This window comes from Malurus melanocephalus, unplaced genomic scaffold (assembly GCF_030028575.1).
Source record: "Malurus melanocephalus ecotype Western Australia unplaced genomic scaffold, MMel_1.1 scaffold_350, whole genome shotgun sequence".
In the NCBI taxonomy this organism is placed as follows: domain Eukaryota; kingdom Metazoa; phylum Chordata; class Aves; order Passeriformes; family Maluridae; genus Malurus; species Malurus melanocephalus.
In genome coordinates this window covers 166,124-181,305 of record NW_026623582.1, presented here as the reverse complement: position 1 = coordinate 181,305, position 15,182 = coordinate 166,124, and the positions used below count along the sequence as shown (strand labels likewise).

General features: G+C 43.7%; 1 protein-coding gene across 1 annotated transcript in view; it reads left to right on the top strand.

Moving 5' to 3' along the window:
* The first annotated feature begins 7,179 nt into the window (after positions 1–7,179).
* MARCHF3 (membrane associated ring-CH-type finger 3) overlaps positions 7,180–15,182 on the top strand; it is a 17,457-nt gene continuing 9,454 nt past the window's right edge. Inside the window, exons 1-2 of the mRNA XM_057378248.1 lie at positions 7,180–7,428; positions 8,542–8,749. Coding sequence (XP_057234231.1) covers positions 7,181–7,428; positions 8,542–8,749 — 456 coding nt within the window. The 5' untranslated portion in view covers position 7,180. The remainder of the gene's footprint in view (positions 7,429–8,541; positions 8,750–15,182) is intronic.

Genomic DNA, 15,182 nt, shown 5'->3' with positions numbered 1-15,182 from the left:
AAGTCAAGCCTCAGGAGTTAAGTATTTACATCGTTTTCAGTTTAAGTCATTTTCAGCGTGGGCTGACTTGGTCAGGAAGAATCAGTTGGATTCAGCTGTAAAAAAACCCAGGTTTTTTACTCACCTGTGGAGTAAAAAGAACCCAAGTTAGGGGTTTATCACTGGGGTGGGGCAATGATTTGTGTGATGTTGGTTGGCTGCCCTCTCARGCCTGCAGAGGAAATGGGGAGAGCTATTTCTGACTGTGAAAACGTGGCTTTGGAAGTGCATAAATATTAACCTTCGAGCATTTTCCCCCTGAGCTCCACCCTGCTGTGGAACAATGACTTTGAGCCCAACCTAAAGAAGAAAACAACATTTCCTTCAAATGCAGCACATTTGGGTCAGGTCTGACTGAACTCCATCCTCCTAAGACCCTGTGTGTAAGAAAGACTTTAAGACTTTGTATTTGACAGAATCACTGGTCCTCACACTGCCTCAATTCCCCATCTGCTAAAAAAATAATTGAATATAAAACATCCAGGTGTAGTAGGTGTAACATTTTTGTCCATTTCTTCAGTGCTTTTGCCACGTGCAGGGGTGCAGTGAGCATCCTGCAGCTCGGATTTTGCTTTTTCTAACCAAAAAAGCACCAGGAACAAAGCACAGGTCAGASCCCACAGGCGCTGACTGAACGTGGTTAAATCTGCTGCTGCCGCTTTTGGGAATTGCAAAAGTCAGGTTTTCTGATGAAATCTGAGGTGCTCGCAGAGTACGTTTCAGAGAATGGGACTTCTGAAAGTTCCTGTGCTGAAGGAAGTGCCCTGYCAGTAATACACGTTATGCAAAATAATACTCTCCCTCTTCAGGACAAAGTACTTGTGATTATTAGAGATGAGTCCTGGATCTAAGGACTGACATGGGGCTCTTTGTCCTCTGATACTTGTTGAGACTAAGTTAAATTCTCATTTAACAGAATTTAGGCCAAGTGCTGCTTGTCTCACCTGTGTAAAGTGACTTAATTTAGAAGATGAAAGAGAATCTGGAACTATCTAGTGCAAAACCCSCAAACTTCTGTGCCTCTCAAACTGCCAGCATTGAGTCTCTTAGGAGATACTGATTGTTTCTCTGCATTTTGGTGCCTCAGTGTGAAAACAATTTTGGTTTAAGCCATGTCCTGAATAAAATATGTCCAGAATAAGCAGGAAGTTTGTGGACAGGAGGGGGAATGTGAGGAAGTGGGGGTCTGAAGCAGATGTGGCAGTGAAAAAATGGGAATTTGGAATTTAGGAACAATTAAAGGTGGGCTCCTTCCTCCATTTGTAGGGATTCAGAATGAGTGCAGTCACCCAGATTCCAAATCCATGGGGAAAGACATTTCTGCTAGGAAAAAAACTGGTACAAGAGTAGAACATAGATATGTATTTCCTTGTTCTTAAAAAAATAAAAACCAAAAACAATCTATTTCCAAATCAGTCGTAAGCTGTATCTTCTGAGTTTTTTTTTCTTATTAATGCAAGGCTAAAATGCTATCAACCACAATTACTTCTGGTATTTATTATCATGTGAAAACTTTCATTTCAACAGCAAAAAAAGGGATTCTAATCTAAGCCAGTGACCCAAGCTAGTGACTGTGCAGGCATAAAAAGCAATTTATTAGAGTCACAGCGTCAAAAAGGGAGTCTGTTGCTCTCATGGAAAGTGGCATTGAAAGGAAATAACAAAGTAGCAATGATTTATGGGTGTGTAGCGAGGTTTTAAGTGATGGTCAGACGCTTGAGGACCATTTCTGCTGGACTCCTTTGTGCTGCTGCCTCAGACCACTCAGCTTTCTGATGTGCTTTTTGTATAAAATCACGCTTTGCATGCAGCCTGCCATGTGGTAGTTTAAAAAAGCCTCTGGASCTCTCTGCAGCTGGACCAGATGAAGAGAAAATGCCCATTTTCAGCAGGAAAAATTAGTCAAATATGAGCTGAAACAGAGCAAAATTGCCAAATATCAGCGGGGTTTGGTACTGCACTACTTGCTGTATGTCAAAATGCTTTTATGTACAATCCATCCTCCTCAGCTATGAACAATTACCCCATTTTTCCTCTTTCACCTTTGAGTGGTCTCTCAAATTCCTTGACTGCTGCTGGTGGTGTAGTTTTTGCAGGCTGAATGCTGTTGACCAAAAGAACCCATTTTCTCCATCCTCCTTCTCCTGTCGCTGTGTCCCCAAAGCTCTGTGTCCTCGGGCTGCCTCTCCCTCTGATGGCTTCTGACCTCCACAAAGAGCAGGTCAGGCAGCATCATTTATCTCTCCTTGTGCCAAGCCACAATCTCGTTGTGTGATTATCAAATGGAGGAATTCTTGTCAAGTTGGAGAAATTAATTTTTTGGGGGTTTCATAGTTCTGCAGCATCCAGGGCTTTGGTTGGGACTCCCAATTACCTCAGTGTTTTTTGTTTTTTTTWCTCAAKATTTGGAGCCAGGAGGGGATCCATTGAGCTTCTTGTGGGGGGAAAAGTCAATAAATGTTTCAAACTATTCCAGGTATGAGTGTCTGAGAAATTAYGTGCATTAAACTCAATGTTTGCCTGTTAAAATAGGAGTTTCAGGTGCCCTGGGTGTTCTCAGTTTTTTAGAAAGTTTCTGTCCCACCTTCACAGCACCCTGCATTGTTTCTTAATGGATAAAAAGCCAGGAGGTTTCAGAGTACTCTGGAGTTGAGATTTTTGGTTCTTGTTCTGCATTTTTAGGTGGGAAGGGGAAAAATGGGGAAAAATGCAGCAAACCATCCAGTGACTGCAATGTCTGCTTTGGTCCCTGGAGCACCTTAAAAAGGGGCATAAAATTATTGTCTAAACCTCAGTGGTGGGAATATGAATTCTTTTTCTCCATTTCTAGAAATAAAGGTAATGTGTGATCTTGTAACACTTGAGCCGGGTGAGAGCACCTTTTCCACTGAGCCTCAGATAATTACATTGCAGACAAACATTAATTTTTRTTACTTAGAATGCAAAAACTTGCATTCTCAGTAACCAGCTGGCATGGATAGCAAAAAAGCAGGTGGGAGATGCTTCTCCATGATTAGCACTGTTCTTCCAGTTTGCAGTAAGACACAATTCTATCTCTGCTCTGAATCTGCTGACCTTTCTGAAGGGAAAAACTGCCCATTGGGGTTCAAAATTCTGGMGTAAATGGTGCAAAAGTAGTGAAAGCACATAAATAGGAAACAAAAATACATCTCTGAAAGCTTCTGAAAACTGGAAGGTGGTTTTGGGGTTGTTTTTTTTTTGTTTTTTTTGCTTGTTGGTTTTAGGTTTTGTTTTGTCTGTTTTGTGTGTTTTATTTATTGTTTTGTTTAGTCTTTCAATAATTTGTGTGTGGGGGGGGTGTTTGTTTTTTGTTGGTGTGAGGGGTGTTTGGGATTGGGTTTTGATTTGGTTTGTTGCTTTTATTTATTATTACTATTACCRTTACTATTTATTACTRTTACCATTATTTTTATTATTTTGGCTGTCWTTTTCTAATAATGCAGTATTTCTTGGGAAAATGTTCTCCAGATTGGATGGCACTGGACTTTCATGCATATTTTTATGTCTTGAAGCTGCTGGATGTAAGCTTGTGTTGCTTGTGTTGCACTTCTAGAAACTAACAGTTTATTATAAAAAATAAACTCATGGGAAGGTGGATCAAGAAAGGTAAAGGGGTTTCCGAGTTTGAAACCATGACTGAGAGGTGGAATAAGTGCTATTCTTAGCAGACAAAAAAAAAAGGAAAAGGCAGCAATTCACACGTGACCTCTCCATGAGAGTTTGTTCAACAGTTGCAACCCCCTGCTTGAAGTGTAAATATCATTTTGTCTCCAGCAAATCTCAGTGTTTCACAGCTTCATCAGAAAGCACCACTGCTTTAAAAAGGGTCTACTGTGATGATTTAATTCATCATCCTGATGATGCTTCATGGGTCTGAGAATCGAGGCCAATTCAGGCACAGTCAGAGTGCAACAAGGATTCCAGCTGTATTCCAGTTCTGCAGGTGGCTTTGTCTTTAATTCCTTTTCAGGGCAGTGATGCTGGTTTTTAACATCCCATTTGAGTGCAATTCGATGGGAGTGGCACTGCCCTGCTCACTGGCATTTGTTGAGCCTTGTGGGTTTTAATTTTTGATACAGAAGTCAGAAATTACTTAAATAGGAATATGAGCAGAAGATAGGAAAGACAGGRTATAAATTCCTTGCAGCATGTAAAGAAATGTTTGTTGAACAGCAGTAGGTACATAATGTTGGCAAAAATCAGCAGCTGAGTGAGCCCAAAAMCAGATTGTTTCTGAAACAGAAATTCCAGGTGCCTGGTGGCATTGGTTTGTGGGGCCAAGCCACTTTTCTAAAATATGGCATTTCTTTCACACAATGCCAAGATGAAACATCCTTCCAGGTAACCTTTTAATTACTCAAGTCCAGGAGAGCAGARTGGACTTGGGAAATATTTTAAAAAAACTAGGCAGGGGGCACAGGTGAGAGAGAGGCAAGGAAATCAGAGAATGTTGACTTTTAGCACTGCAGGCAGCAGACCAGGAGAGGAAAGGTTCAGTGTAAGTTATCCCTAACATTTTCTATAAATTATTATGGGGTGAAGGATGTCTTTTAAAGCACTACCCAGCTTCAACATGCCCTCAGATAATTTGCTGGAGTTTGTTGGCTGAGTTTATTCAAGTTCTGCTTGAGCCTATTTGTTGAATTGTCTTTTTTTTTTTTTTACACTTACCACATAAAGAAAACACCTGCAATACCTTTGCTTTTACTTTGATACCCATAAACCCATACTCATTTATATGTACACATATAAATAAAAACTAGCACCTGTAACAACAATCAAAAGAAAACAAAGCACCTAAATWCTAGCATCCATCATGCCAAATTCAGCCGCTTTTATCAGAATTTTCTGGCTTCTGGAATAAATACTGATATTCTGGCTTCCCCAGTTAAATATTGCTTGTCTTCATAAATACTTTCTAAACACATCTTCCTGGTTTTCTTCTTTATTTTCTGCTTTGCTGAGGCATTTTTGACAGATGTCCACAAGTTTCAGGTGAAAAACTTCTTGGCATAATACATGCATRTGGATAAATACTGACTTTGGAGGTTTGTGGCTGTGAAAATGTCAGCTTTGACTTCAGATTTGCTTAGGATCTCAGTGCTTCTCAAGACAACTAATTTTCAGTATTAAAGCATATATAATTTAAGTTTGTAATTGTATTGCTCTTCAGGCATATGCACTGATTTTGTGTGAAAGTGGTTCTTCTGAAATGGAAAAAATGCGTGGTAACTTCAACTTTCCCTTACAAAAAAAAAAAAAAAAAAAAAAAAAAAAAAAGAAAAAAGTAGAAAGGGATTCTGTGAATCTGCCCTGCCAAACTGGGATATCAATGCAGCGCTGCAGGCAGAACATTTGAATTAACATTGCAGAGACACAGCCAGATTATTTCCCGTGTGCTTTAAAGCTTTGCATTTAGTTGYATCCTCTGATGCTCCCGCAAATGCTCCAAACTCATCAAGTGGCTGATGGATGTGTTTGCAAAGGCTTGGATGGTCACTTTATACCAAATGATAAACCCACTCTTGTACTTAATGAGGTCAGTGAAGCAATCAGAGAAGAAATACATAATTCTGCAGCGTGGCTCTGTAAGCACCACACTTCTTAGGCTTTTTGAGTTTAATGAAGCAGCCACTCAGCAGCTGAATGTTCTTGTTAAACAGTCTCGGCATGGATTTTAAAACTAAAATATTGCCGAACACCACGGCGTCCTTGGAGAGTCCGAGGCTCTTCTTCTCTTGAAATATCTGCGTCTTTTATGTGTTAATGGTTTTGACATCAGCCATTGGCTTCATTTTTGTTGTAAATGAGGCCCTGGGTCCGATCCCTTTCCCTGCTCTCGGAACGCTCCATCCCCTGTGAGCCTCCAGCCCTGTCCCCGGGGTGTGCACGGTCTGAAAATAAYCGAAGTAATCCCACAAAACAAACGTTTGGCCAAAGCTTTTTTCCTATTTTAGGCTCCTTTCTAAGAATATCAGTTCCTGTGTGAAAACTCGTGCGGTTCAAGTGGCCCAGCATCCACATCAGCCCTGACGTGCTGGAGAATTTGGCTGCCAAAATCATCCCTTCATGGGACTCCCGGGGGTTAGGGCGTCTTTTGCTCAAATCTGACGAGGTGGAATCTCAAGGTTTCTTCAAAACTCTTGGAGAAACACACCTGTTTTAAAGGGTTTATTAATGTTCAGTTGTTGAAGGTTCCTCTCAGCTACACAACCGTGATGTGTGATGGCAAAAGGTTTTTTGTGAGGGCGAAACGCCCGATTTTGACGTGGGAATGTCATCATCGCAACCTGCAGTRTTTACTGCAGCCAAGTATCCCGAAGCAGGCTAGGAGGTTTCCCCCCGCTTTTGCAGAGGGATTAATCCACCCTGTGAGTGTGCTTTTGGTGCCTGACCCGAGGGGATGAGGGAGGGGGACACAGCCTGGTGGAACCAGCTGTCCCGTCCGCGACAAAACACACCCAGAAGTCGGGATTTTGCACTCCCACGCTCCTTGTCCCCAGCACAGCCCTTCCTCCCCCTTTCTGTGGTTGAAAGCACCTCGCAAAACACACTTCCAGCCGTGCGAGAAGGAGCAAAGCCGGGAAGAAAGATTCGGGCGTGCTCTGGTTTCTGACTCACCTTGCTGCATAAATTATCGCTGCGAGCCTGCTGTGATTGAGAGGGTTTGTGTGCATAAAACCCCGCACAGGATTAATTGCCAGGTCTGTGCTCCGCTGTGGGCTGCTGATAGAAGACATTAAGCAGCAGTGAAGTGCTTTCAGAGAGGATTTTGAGCCGATCAGCCCGTTTTCTCCTCCAGTACATAACTTACCCCATGGGCGGGCAGCGGCTGCCTTCGAATTTGAAAGCGCACGGGGTGAGGATTTCGTATTCCTTTGAAACATTTGGAGCGGGGGTGACCAGAGGTTCAGCCTTTCCATTTATCACTCACAACTTCAGGAGCCTGCAGAGCAAAAAACAAGCAGGGTTGCTGCTTCTGGGATGCGCAGACCAGATTTTCCACGACACAAAATGTCGTTTACATAAACCCCCTCTCTCCGCTGAGTGGGCTTGGGAAGCGCGGGGTGGGCAGCGAGATCGCTTCTCCTCACTCGCGGTGTTGGTCAGACAGGGACAGATGTGCCCCACAGCGCCCGCCTGTGCTCCGTCCCGCCTGGATGGGGTCCCGCTGCCCAGCGCCATGAGGACGAGCCGCTSCAGCCACCTGCCCGGGGTCCCTCCGGAGCGCCCGCCGGCCCCCGACGCCAAGAGCCCGCCCGGGGGCAGCGGGGGCCCGGCCGCCGGCTGTCCCCAGTATGTCATGCAGGTGTCCTCCAAGGACGGGCAGCTGCTCTCGTCCGTCGTGCGGAGCCTGGCGGCGCAGAGGTACGTGGGGACAGCGCGGGGGACGGGTCCCCTCCCGCCCGGTGCCCTTGCGGTCACACTGCCACCCCAGTGCCACAGTGGTCCTTCTACAATGCACATTTCCTAAACCCCTCTCCAGCCGGCTGAGCGGACAAAAAGCTGTTTCCAGCTGTTGCAGCCTCACTCGTTGTCCTAAGGCTTGCCCAGMTCCTTCAGCTGCTGGTTCAGGAGGGTAGATTAGTGGGGAAATATATGATTAATCTATACATTCAGAGCATAGCTCAGACTGGCTTTGCTTGCATTAGARGCAAGAAGGAGCATGGTTAAGGGTCTGGCCTTATCCAGGCTTGATGATTGGGCCAAAATTAACTTTGTCTCTGCTGGCGGTGAGCTGAAAAACCTTCACGGATTCTCAAAGCAGTGCAGACAGAACGCAGCAGCCGTGCAGGAGAGAWGTGTTTGGAAAAGTCCTTTTCAGCACTTTTTTTATCGCTACTCGACCTCCCTGTGGAGTGTTGTCCCAAAGAGAGGTAACTTTGTGTCCCAAAGAGTCGTTTCTTTCATTTAACTCAAATTTTAACTCAGATAACATATTTTAACTCAGAATTGTGTTTCCACACAGCGCCGATGAATCGTGTGGTGGTGGTTAAACCCCTCCTTCAGCATTCACAACACCCCAAAGAGAGGGGAAGGGCATGTGCCTTACCAAAGCTGTGTCCCTGCCTTCCCAGAACTGCAGGACACSGGGCTGCTCTTCCAGCCTGTGCTGCTGGTCAGTAAAAACAATGTTTAGGTCGGAGGATCACCACTACAACAAGAAGTGCCAGGCTGAGACAGGTTTAAATCTTTCCTTGATGCACTTCGGGCTGCACTGCTGCTCCGGGAAATGCAAAAGTGCAGAAGCACTTGGTCTTCTAACACTGTGAGGTTTTTTTAGTCCACACTCTCCCCCATGACAGAAGAGATATTTTAAACAAAAATTCCAAAACGCCCCGAACCATTAGCCCGRCAGCTCGGCTTACTGATCACAAAATTCTCTTAAACCGGGAATGCTCCCCACRCCGTTAATTCGCGAGGAGGAAAAGGCGATATCGCGGCACTGACGGGTGGTTTTCTCTCCTCCTCCCCCTGCAGTAGCCCCTTCAATGACCGTCCCATCTGTCGGATCTGCCATGAGGGCAGCAGCCACGAGGAGCTGCTGTCGCCCTGCGAATGCACGGGGACCCTGGGCACCATTCACCGCAGCTGCCTGGAGCACTGGCTGTCGTCCTCCAACACCAGCTACTGTGAGCTCTGCCACTTYAGGTTCGCAGTGGAGCGCAAGCCCAGGCCACTGGTGGAGGTCAGTACGGCCCTGAAATCTCGGTTTTTACAGCAAAAATCACTCCTGGTTTAATGCAGGCGTTGCAAAGCCTGGGCGGCTCCGCTGGAGTTTTGGGGCTGGGCGGTAGGAGGGCAGGAACTCAGGGGAAATTTAAAAAAAGAACAAAAACAAAAACAAAAAAACAAAACAAAACAAAACAACAACAACAAAAAACCAAAAAAGCCAACTCTTCATTTTTGGACCAGATTGAAACAAGGGAAAAGAATGGGATAAACGGGTTTGCCTCACTGTAAAGCCAGGTGAAAATTTGGGGGTCAGAGTGTAAGCAGATTGCTGGAATTCCAGCCAGCTTGGCTGAGGATGGGAGAGAGGTGAGTAGCAGTTTCTGTGGAATGTGGGATAATGGCYGGTGCTCAGCATATTCAATATAGCYAGGAGGTTTTTTTAGTTCTTGCTTTAGAGAGAGTAGTAACAATCTTGGGAGCCTTAGGTACCCCATTTCCATGTCAAGCCCACAAGAAAGAATTGTTCCTGTTCAGTGTCTGGCATGTTTAGATTTTGTGAGTGGCCTTTTGGCCTCCTCTTGCCTGTGCACCACACTCAGCACTAAATTGGACAATTGTTTCTCCCTTATCAATGAAAATTCCGTTTTTGCCAATTACAGACAGTGGCTTCACAAAGTTTTCCGGGTTTTAAGGGCTTTTTTGTCCTCGGGACAAAACCTCACACAAGTTCACTCTCTTTACACTGTTAATGATCTTTCCCCCCCCTTATTTCATTTGTGACAAAGATAAAGAAAAATGAGGGGTGTTGTTGGAATTTGGAGTGAAATACAAACAACAAAAAATGAATGGAAATGCTTCACTGAGGACCCGTTGGTGACACAGACACTGACGTGCAGAGCTTGGGCTCAGGACCAAGTGTCTTTCCCATGAATTTTAATTGTTTTTGTAAACTGGTGGAAGGAGGTGGGAGGAGTATTAAAAATGGGGAGGGGAAAAGGAATATTTTGTTTTTATCCTGTTCAGAGGACACAGGACAGAACTGACTGCTGGGAAATGGGTCAGGGTGAGAGCAGCTCAAGACTACCAAAATTGCTCCATGTTGGATTGAGATGGGAATGCACATTTTGTGCCTAAGCCTAAATATAACTCCATTCTCCTCAGGATCCCCCCCAAAATTATGCAGATAAGGTATTTAGCACAAATCCTGCCCCAGAGCAAGCCTTGGCCAGCTGTGCCTGGCTGCCTCTGGGTTGCTGTTGGGTTCTCCTTGTCCCAAACTTTAGTGCAAAGGCAATGCCACTCTGAATCTGCCTTCTGAGAAGAAAGGTAAGTGATGCTGAGGCATCACAGTTTCATTTTAGGGCCCAGCTTGTTGAAGCTGTTCCCTTGTGACGACCATAGCTGCACAAATTGGAGTTGTCATAGTAGAAAACAGCAACAATGTTATTTAGGTTAATAATGGTAAACCTGCCATTTGTTTATCAGCTGAAGGCAAATGAAAACCCTGAGCAGCAATACTTTCAAGACACAGTTAAGTGTTTTTGTCATTACTACTCTGTTTTCTGCCTCCTCAACTACTTGAACCTACAGTATTTTAGTGTGGAAATGAACAATTGGGTGCAGTTGCAGGAACGGTCATTAAAACCCAGAAACCTTTGTGGTCTGATAGAAAGGAACATAGAAGGGAACTGAGGATAAACTTTTAAAGTTAAGAGAAGCAGAGACAAACAGTAACACACTGGGCCTGGGAGCAGATAATTAAGGTGTGTCCATTCTCCTTCGTTTCTTGACCCTTAAAAGGGCAAATTAAAAGGGCAAGGTGAAAGAGACATTTTTGTACCTGGCTGTCTCCAGCTGTGAAAACAATCCCYCTGAGATTATTTTTCCTTCCCCACTCACACAGGGAGAATTTGAAGCAGCCAGGTATATTTCCACTAGAAGTATGTCAGAGTTCAAGAGTTTAGTTTAAACCAATAAAGTTTAAACCAATAAACTCCTCAGGATGCATTTTTTAAAAATCTRTTTATTCCTGACGGTATGAAATCCAGAGACCAAATCAAAATATTCTTGCCAAGGGGCAAATGAAGCAGAAAAAGAATCAAACTTCTTGATTTCGGTCAAGAGGGACCGTTGTACTCATAAAGTGATTTACACAGCACAGGTTCTGAAAACCTATCCAGTAATTCTTCTACAGGCTCTGTCTCGTGCAGAGAATACATCTCATTAAGGCATCAGTAGCAGGCAGTGAAGAAATGCTTGAAGCAATCTGTCATCGTATTGATCTTTGGTCCGAGAGATCTTCCTCCAGGAAAAAAAAAAAAAAGAGCAAAAGGTATTTCTGAATGTTCCAAGATATATTATGCTCTTTCTTAAAGGAAAGAAATCAGCATGCTATTGTATTTTCTCTTCATTCCTTCACTGGATTGATGACTCCTTCCTAGTGGCTTGGACATGGGCATGTAAGAAATCTGTTTCAGTGGAAACAAACTGAGTTACTTCACTTGTTTTATCCAGAAATGTCATTTATGAATTTATTCCTGCTGTCAGCAGGAGAGGCTATGGCAACAGTGGGCTTGAGATGGAGTGAGTGGTGTGGTTGATGGTTCAGCCAAATTTCTTCCTGCCTGTGTCCATCATCGTGGGAGCAGCAGAGGASTTCATCACAGACAGCTGTGTCCTTCTCCCTTCATCAGTTCCCTCACAGGACCTGTGTTTCTGTCTGAAGGAAAATCTCCTCCCCAGAAATGTGAAATRTGCTGACTGTTTGATGCCCAAAACCCAACCAGAGAGGCAGGAAATGGGAGTACAGTCTTGTCGTGCTGATCCCTCCTCTTGGCATCAGATCTGTGAGGCTTCTCGGCTTGTTTCTTCTGTTTAACTCAAATTTTAACTCAGATAATGTGTTTTAACTCAGAATTGTGTTTCCACACAGCACCCATGAATCAGGCACTATGGTGGTGGTCAAGCCCCTCCTTCAGCATTCACAACATCTCAAAATTCAGTTTGAGGAGTCAGGGTCTGAACCCACCCTGTGCCAAAGCAAAGAGAAATCGGCGACACGGTGGCTGAGATGCACAGAGCTGACATTCCTCGTGACAAGCCAGGCCAGGGCCTCAAAACCAGCATAGGGAAATCAAAATGGAGTAAATTCTATTTCAAGCTTTTATGGACCTCCCAGCTTTATATAAGCTGCCTTTTTAATGCAGCCAACCCGCAGAAAGAAGCTCACCCCAGAAATGTGCAGTTTATTCAGCRTTTCAGCACGAAGATTAGTCAAGCTTTGTGTCAGCATTATGTATCATCTCCATCTCAATTTCCATAGTGCATGTGTGTTGCTCTCCCTTGGCTTAGTGCAGAAGCAGACACACACACACACAAAAAAGAAAAAATAACCGTGGCTGTTCAAATATATTTATGTGCAATAAAATGTTAGGAAACCACCAGCTACAACATAAAAATGGTATAAGAGTATTATGTGACAGTAAAAATCAGGCTTGTATTGCTTATAAGTTACTTACATGTTTTAAACCAACCAGGATTTGGTATTTGTTGGGGTTTTTTTTTGTTGTTTATTTATTTGTTTTTTTCTAATTATTTTTTTTGCAAACAAACAGAAAGCACTTAAAGCCCATAAGCAAAACAGCATGACTAAGAGAAAAAAATAGCCAAGATAATCACAGCATTATTGGGCAGAAATTAACTTTAGTTTTTCCCACTGTGTTGCTGTCTACAGAGCTTATATCAGCAAGGTAAAATAAGTTTTAAAACCCTTTAAAATAAACACCTATGCATGAAGTAGTTAAGATGAGCTTACATTATAAATTAAAACTTCCCAAAGCCTCACACTGAAATACGAATTTATTTCCTGTGCAAGACTTGGAGTCACGACGTTTTTATCTGTTGGGATTATTTTTACTTATTTTTCCTCTCCACCGTTCAGTGGAGCAAGTCATTAGCATTAAATTACTGTAATGAAGAGACACCAGATTTGCTTCAGGTAGTTTATAAAAGGATCATGCCTCAAGCCAGGAGGAAAATAAATGGTCCCTCAGCATAGTCACCAACCAGGAACACTTTAATAAATCAAAGTTTGGGGAAACTGCAGCTGTCCATGCATATAAGGACAGATATGGGAGCAGATAATTAAGGTGTGTCAGTTCTTCTTCCTTTCTTGGCCTAAAAAGGGCAAATTAAAAGGACAAGGTGATAGAGGTATTTTTGTACCTGGCTGTCTCCAGCTGTGAAAATAATGTGAAAATAATTCCCCTGAGACCCCTCACACAGGGAGAACTTGAAGTAGTCATTTATATTTCCAGTAAAAAGATGTCTGAGTTAAAGAAAGTATTAAAAAAAAAAAAAAAAAAAAGTATTAAACACCTTGACATAGTTTTAAACCCATTAAACTCTCCAAGATTCATTTTTTGGGGTCTGTTTATTCCTAACGGAGTGAAATCCAGGGACCAAACCACAATGTTCTTTCTCCTTTAAAGAGCAATTAAGTAGTTGTTTTATGTTCCTTGCAACAAGGATTTGCTACAATGAACAAATCTTCCTTATAGTACTGACAGCACGAACACAAACAAGAGCAGCCCACTCACCATAAAAAAAAAAAATTACTCGCCAGTGAACAGACTGGTTTCTAACCATCACATCTGTAACTGCTCATTCCTAAATTTATAACAATAAAGAGCATAAAAAAGGAGAAACAATTGAACAACCAGAGATGTTCTTCTTCCAGAATAAGCAAGGTGGGGGGAAGATGCTGGGAATTTTCAAAGGCACTGCTTTATTTTTGGTTTTGGAGATGGGCTTGGTGACTTTTCTGTGGACATCATGATTCTGTCAAACAGTTCTAAACTGCCCAGTTGTCATCTACCTCTGTCCTTCCTGCTGCTAGCATTTCCTACTACCAATAGGAAAAAAATATTCCTAGGAAAACAGAAGTGCAAAGATGAAAAGTGTTATTGCATCTGTTTTTTTGTAGGCCTATCAAGCATTTATTACCTGTCATGTCCCATATATTTGAGCCTGTAGATCAGGATGTTTGCAGTGTGCTGAAATACCTGCTGCCAGGAGCAAATCTGCTTTGCTTTGGTTTTAAAATGCAAAATGAGATTTCTGTTGATTTTCTTGAACACATTCATTTGTCTGCTTAACTGGGAATAAAATCGCACAAAACAGAATGAGAGCATTGAAAAAAAAAACAGAAAGAAAGAAACACAGCTTTTCCCATAGCTCCACAAAACCTGGTTATTTTCTTGACATCCTGAAACCTTCTAACTAACACAAGAACTAGAAATTAAAGAGAGGAATAGAGAATAGCAGTGAGCCAGACKGATGTTAAAAAAATACAGTGTTGTATAATTGGACCTGCATGAAATTTCACAGATTTTTTACAGCGCAATTTAGCAAGCTCTGCTCTTTGTTTTTAYTACCTGAGAATTCCTAAACCTTTTTCTAGAAGCTGAGTGTGAGTGATCCAGAAATTGGACACCACATCTGTGGGCCACAGGGTTATTGATGCTTAGTGCTTTGTGTATCATCTCAGGATGGTTTGGGCTGGAAGTGACCATAAAGAACATCCCATCCCACCTCTGCCATGGGCAGGGATACCTTCCACTGTCCCAGGGTCTCCGAGCCCCAATGTCCAATCTGGCCTTGGATACTTCCAAATGTCCATCCATCATATCCATCTCTCCCCAGTTTAGAGAGGAGGATTTTCTGGAAGACCCTGCCAGAGCTTGTGCAGATGTCCAGGTAAATGACACCCATGGACCTTCCCTTGACCACTGGTGTGGTCACCCCATCAGAGAAGGCCACTGGGCTGGTCAGACAGGACTTAMCCCCGGTGAGGCTGTGTTGGCTGTCCCAAATCAACGTCCCAAATCACCTCCCTGTGCTCCCTGAGCTCCAGCAGAGCTTCCAGAGGGTGTGTCCCCTGTTCTCCCCTGGCACAGAGGTGACAGGTCCGTGTTCCCACGTACTTTCTTCCCACCCTGTTGGAAGGTGGGTGCGGTATTTCCCTTTCCCACTCACCTGGGGCCTCGCCTGCCTGCCAGAGCTGGGTTTGGGAGCCCCATCAGCCAATTCCCCCTGAACTCTGGGGTCCATCCCAGCAGCTCCACAGACCGGAGCTGTTCAGGCTCCTCAGSTGGTCCWGAGATGGATCTTTCCTYTCCATGGGAGAGCCTTTGCTCCCCCAGTRTCCATCCTGCTGTCCATCCATYGGTGGGGCTGGGAGGGGAGATTGCCATGGAGACTGAGRCAAAAAATCTGTGGGGTACCTCAGCCTCATCCCATCCCCTGTCAGTTCAGCAGAGCTGTTTGTGGTTGGAAAACGCCTTCTTTGACCTTTCTTTTCTGATTCATGAACCTCTGGAATGCCCTGTAATTTTTTCTCCCTTCCCAGGTTCAGTTCCAGCTTCACCTTGGCCTTCCTGACCCCA